General features: G+C 65.1%; 2 protein-coding genes across 2 annotated transcripts in view; both read right to left on the bottom strand.

Annotated features, from left to right (window-relative positions):
- EMIHUDRAFT_110989 (hypothetical protein) overlaps positions 1-1,493 on the bottom strand; it is a gene marked incomplete at both ends in the record, with an annotated part of 3,340 nt that extends 1,847 nt beyond the window's left edge. Inside the window, 2 exons of the mRNA XM_005787326.1 lie at positions 88-108; positions 1,431-1,493. Coding sequence (XP_005787383.1) covers positions 88-108; positions 1,431-1,493 — 84 coding nt within the window. The remainder of the gene's footprint in view (positions 1-87; positions 109-1,430) is intronic.
- Positions 1,494-3,195: 1,702 nt separating this feature from the next.
- EMIHUDRAFT_227972 (Hypothetical protein) lies at positions 3,196-4,110 on the bottom strand (the record flags this gene model as incomplete). Its single annotated transcript, XM_005787325.1, has 2 exons — positions 3,196-3,318; positions 3,577-4,110. 2 exons carry the CDS (start codon positions 4,108-4,110, stop codon positions 3,196-3,198), a joined length of 657 nt encoding a protein of 218 aa, XP_005787382.1.
- Positions 4,111-4,339: the final 229 nt, after the last annotated feature.

The following is a 4,339-nucleotide window of genomic DNA, read 5'->3' as shown; positions in this document are numbered from 1 at the left end:
ATCAGTATCATGTCCGGGCCACAAAAAATCGCCCCCGGGTAGCGGCTCAGGGCCCCAGTAAGTCGCGGAATCGCCAAATGTCACAACCTGCGCCACCCAGGGCTGGACCTAGTCGACACGTCAGCGGGGGGGGGGGGGGGGAGGGGATCCCACGAAGGAGACGCCACCTTCGGCTGGTACGGGAAAAGTGATCTCCGAGCGGGGATCCGACCGCAAAAAAAAAAGATCTTCTTATCTTTTTGCCCCCCTCCGAGACTGGAGACAGAACCCAGAGATACATACATACGTCAAAGGGACTGCCCCCCTCCCCCGCTTGCCCTGCCTGCGCAGGATAGCGTGCCCCGATAACGGCGACACTTTTAGCGAGGGTCACTGCGCAAGGAGAGGGTGCGAAGCCTTTTCTTCTTGTCCTCTCGGGGGAATGTTCTCTCGGCGCCCATGGCCTTCTGAGGTTTCGTACTAATGACGACAAACCCAAGTAGACTGCTGAGAGGCCCCGGCCTGACCCGCAGAAAAGTCAGACATACGAGCAAGGGGGGGGACAAGCGTAAAAAGGGACGGAAGCCGAGAGCGCTCGCAAAGAGGACGCGGCGGCGGCCAATGGCCACATCATCAGCATCACCGCCCGCACCACCGCCCTCTCCCGCCGCCCCGCCGCCTCTGGCTGCCGACGCAAGGCGATCGTCAATTTTTTCTCTCGCACAGAGGCGTGCGATCGAAGCCGAGGCTCATGTTGCGGAGGCCGAGCCGCTGCTCCCTGACGAGTTTGGCGAGCAACCTCGGCCGATTGTCATGCAGTTCCGGGGGAGATCATTCTCGCGCAGGCCAACGGAACGGGAAGTTCGAGACCACGCCACTCTCGGCATTCTGCGATCCAAGTGGGACGCGTTTGATTGCTTGCCGCACCGCAACACGATTCGACGCAAGAGAACGGAGGCAATGAGGAGTGCTGGCGCGTCCCCCTCCCGCTCGAAGGAGGGCGTGCGCATGGGTCGGCAGGAGGCCGAGAGGCTGGAGGCCGAGAGGCTGGCAACCGAGGCCGTGCATGCAATCGAGGCCGAGACCCATGTTGCGGAGGTCGGTCCGCCGCCCCCTCCTGATGAGTTCGGCGAACAACTTCGGCCGCTCGTCATGCAGTTTCGGGGCAGGTCATTCTCGAGCAGGCCAACGGAACGGGAAGAGCCGGATCGCGCAACGCTTGGCTTTCTGCAGCGTAAGTGGGATGAGTTTGACAAAAGGTCGCTCACTCGTCGAGCAATTCGTCGAGCGAGGGCAAGGCGTGCGTGCGTGGCAGAGGCGGAGGGAATGCGCTTGCACCTCTCCCGCAACAGCAGCACCGGATACAGGGGGGTGTCGAAGAGTCACAACCGCTTCATAGTGCAGTACACGGTAAACGGGAGGCATAACAAACTCGCGGGCTCCTTCGGCACCGCGGTGGAGGCGGCAGTGGCGTACGCGCGGGCGATCGACAAGACGGTGATGGAGAACGGCATGCGCTGGACGCACTCGTTGGCCGATGTGTGCGGTGCTGGCGCGTGGTCCACTCACTTGCTGACCCGTTTGCCCCACATGCATTCCCGTTGCGCACTCCTCTCTCCCATACTCGTGCCCCACACTGCTCGACGTTGATGCGAGGTTGCCGATCAATGCGGAGCGGTTTTGAGCCGGAGAGCCAGACCCCGTGTTCGATTGGACTCGTTGTAATCAAGTCGATGCAAGTCAAGGCTCGCGAGCAAGCCCCCCTCTTGTGCTCAGGCTCTGCCTTCTCAATGCACTCTCCCTTCCCCGCGCTTTCGCAGGTCCATCCCACACGGGCCCCGCGGGGGAGGCGCCGGCGGTGGTGACAGAGGCGCAGGGCTGGCGGCTGCACCTCTCGAGTCGCAGCAGCACAGGCTACGCAGGCGTACGCAAGCAGGAGCAGGCGCCGGGCTCGCGCGGCCGCCGACCTCCCTGGGCGTCGGGCCGCTTCACGGCGTACCACACGGTGGACGGACGACAGATCTTCATCGGCTTCTTCGACTCGGCGGTGGAGGCGGCGGTGGCGTACGCGCGGGCGGAGAGGTCGGTGGACGGACAGGTCGCGCGAGGGCGAGCAGCGGTGGAGGAGCGTCGGTGGCGGTGGCGGTGGCGGCAGCGGCGAGGCGGCGGCCAGAGCGGCGCAGCGTTGTGCTCATCGTCGCCCGGAGCGCCCGTGGATATCTAGATACGTGGCTAGCGGGACAAAAGATTCTCTCGTTCCCACAAACTTGCCCCCTCGCCCCACGTGGCGGCGTGCCGTCCTCCCATCCCTCCCTTGGCTTGTCCGTTTTTTTCTTTCTTTCTTTCTCGCCCCACGCGGCGTGGTGCCACCCTCGCCCGAAAATGAACGAAGAGGAGCACGCGCGCCCGAACCCGCTTCTACTTGGGTTTGTCCGCGACACATCGCGGGAAGAGACGGGCCCTTTTCTCGCGGCGGCACGGGGTGCCCATCCAATATCACCCCCCCGCCGGGGCGTGAGAACCAAAGCCGAGACTTTCCTCGTCCTTCTTCGCACTTCGGGCGTCGGTGTGTGCGTATCTGTGGTGTCTACTTCCCCCGGTATGTACAAGGCAGACGGCGCGCTCTGGCAGACGGCGCGAACGAGAGGGTCGCGAGAGCAGCCATCGGCGGCGAAAGGCAGCGTCGTGGCCAACGCCAAACGGAGCGGCATGGCCAGAGCAGCGGCCGCCCAGGCGGTCGCTGCTCCGCCCCGTCCGAATCCGTCCGCCCGCGCGTGCTGCTGCCGCCGCCGCCGCTCCACCCGGTGCCCGTGTGTCGTGAGAGTTGCTTTGTGTATGTGTATGTCGTATGTGTGTGGACTTATGTCACACTTGAGCCTCTATCTATGATAGTAGACCGGTACTCGGGTTTGGATGGTAGCGGGGGGCCCCACCGGAGGCTGGTTACTGATTTAAATTTATTTATTAGGCCAGTTGCGGGCGACGGCTTCCACTCCACTCTCACACGAAAAGAAATTTCTTTTTGAGGTTTGCGGCTCTGCTGTTAAAAATATCAAAGGGCTAACACTTTCCACACACACCGCGCGCTCTCTCTTACGGCTCTATGACTATGTGTATATCTCTGTCTCCTCTGACAGCCCTGCTGGCTCACCAGACTCGCTCACACTGACAGCGGTTCCATGGCGGAGACCAGCCGCCGGTGTGTGGCCCTTCCCATCACGCCTCAAACACGAGCCACCGCACCTCCGCCAGCCCGCCCTCGGCATCCCAGTGCGCCTCGACAGTGTACAGCCGCCTGCCGCCGCCTGCCTCGCCCTCGCCGCTGTCGGCCGTCGAGTGCTGCGGAGGCCACCACGCGGCGGCGCTGGAGAAGGGCTGGTTGGCGACGCGCCGCGCGGGCGCCACCACCGCGACTGTCCCGCCGGCGCACAGCAGCACCGCGTCCGCCGCCGCCGCCGACCCAACCCTCGTGCTATGCCACGCGGCGCCGGCCAGCGAGCGCTGCTCGAGCGAGGCGCTGACTGCGAAGCCGGAGCCGGGCGCGCGCGTCGGCGCGGCCGCCCGCTCGAGCGCGCGTTCCAGCTCCGCGCCGCAGACCGCCGCAGCCTCGCAGCTCTCGGACCAGCCCTCGGCAGCGGCGGCCGAAGGCCACGGCCCACGAGCGTCCTCGCGGACGAGGGCGAGCTGCTGCAGCGTTCCGTCGGCGGAGTGGACGACGCCGGCGCTCATCCTCAGGTGGTCGCCGTGGTGGAGGAAGAGCTCGGCGGCGCAGGGAGTGCCCGCCGGGCTCCGCCTCATGCACCACGCGCTCGGCCCTCCGGGCAGCAGCAGCGTCGTCATCTCGGGCGAGGCCGGGTGGAGCATCCCGTGCGGCGTGCTGCAGGCTTCCTCGGTGAGGTGCCACGGGCCGCTCTGCGGACCCTCCGCAACCGTGCCGCGCTCGTCGCGGTAGTGGTACACGACCTGCATCGAGCAGCCTTTTCCCGTCGGCTCAAAGGCCCGCTCGGCATCAAAGACGGAGCGCAGCTCGCCGCTCGGGCTCCAGCGACACCAGAGCGCGTGCCATCGACGCGCCAGCTTGAGGTAGACGAAGCGGCGCCAGTGCGCCGCGGCGAGGTCCTCGACTGGCATGTACATGCACTGCTGTGGCCGGGCGTCGTTACACACGATATTCATCTGGCATTTACTTGATATCCCGGCGCGTCCCGATAAACCGAAAGGATTGTTGGATCGGCTGGTTTATCAAGTAAATGTGAGATATACGACGCATGCCGACTGGAGGCGCATGCCGACTGGAGGCGCGGCGGGAGCGACGGGAGGGGGGGGATGGAGTCGGAGGATGATGGGGATGGTCCTCTCG

This window comes from Emiliania huxleyi (genome assembly GCF_000372725.1).
Source record: "Emiliania huxleyi CCMP1516 chromosome Unknown EMIHUscaffold_143, whole genome shotgun sequence".
Taxonomy (NCBI): domain Eukaryota; phylum Haptophyta; order Isochrysidales; family Noelaerhabdaceae; genus Emiliania; species Emiliania huxleyi.
Note: the sequence above shows the minus strand (reverse complement) of the source record. Positions and strands in the feature narration are given on the sequence as shown.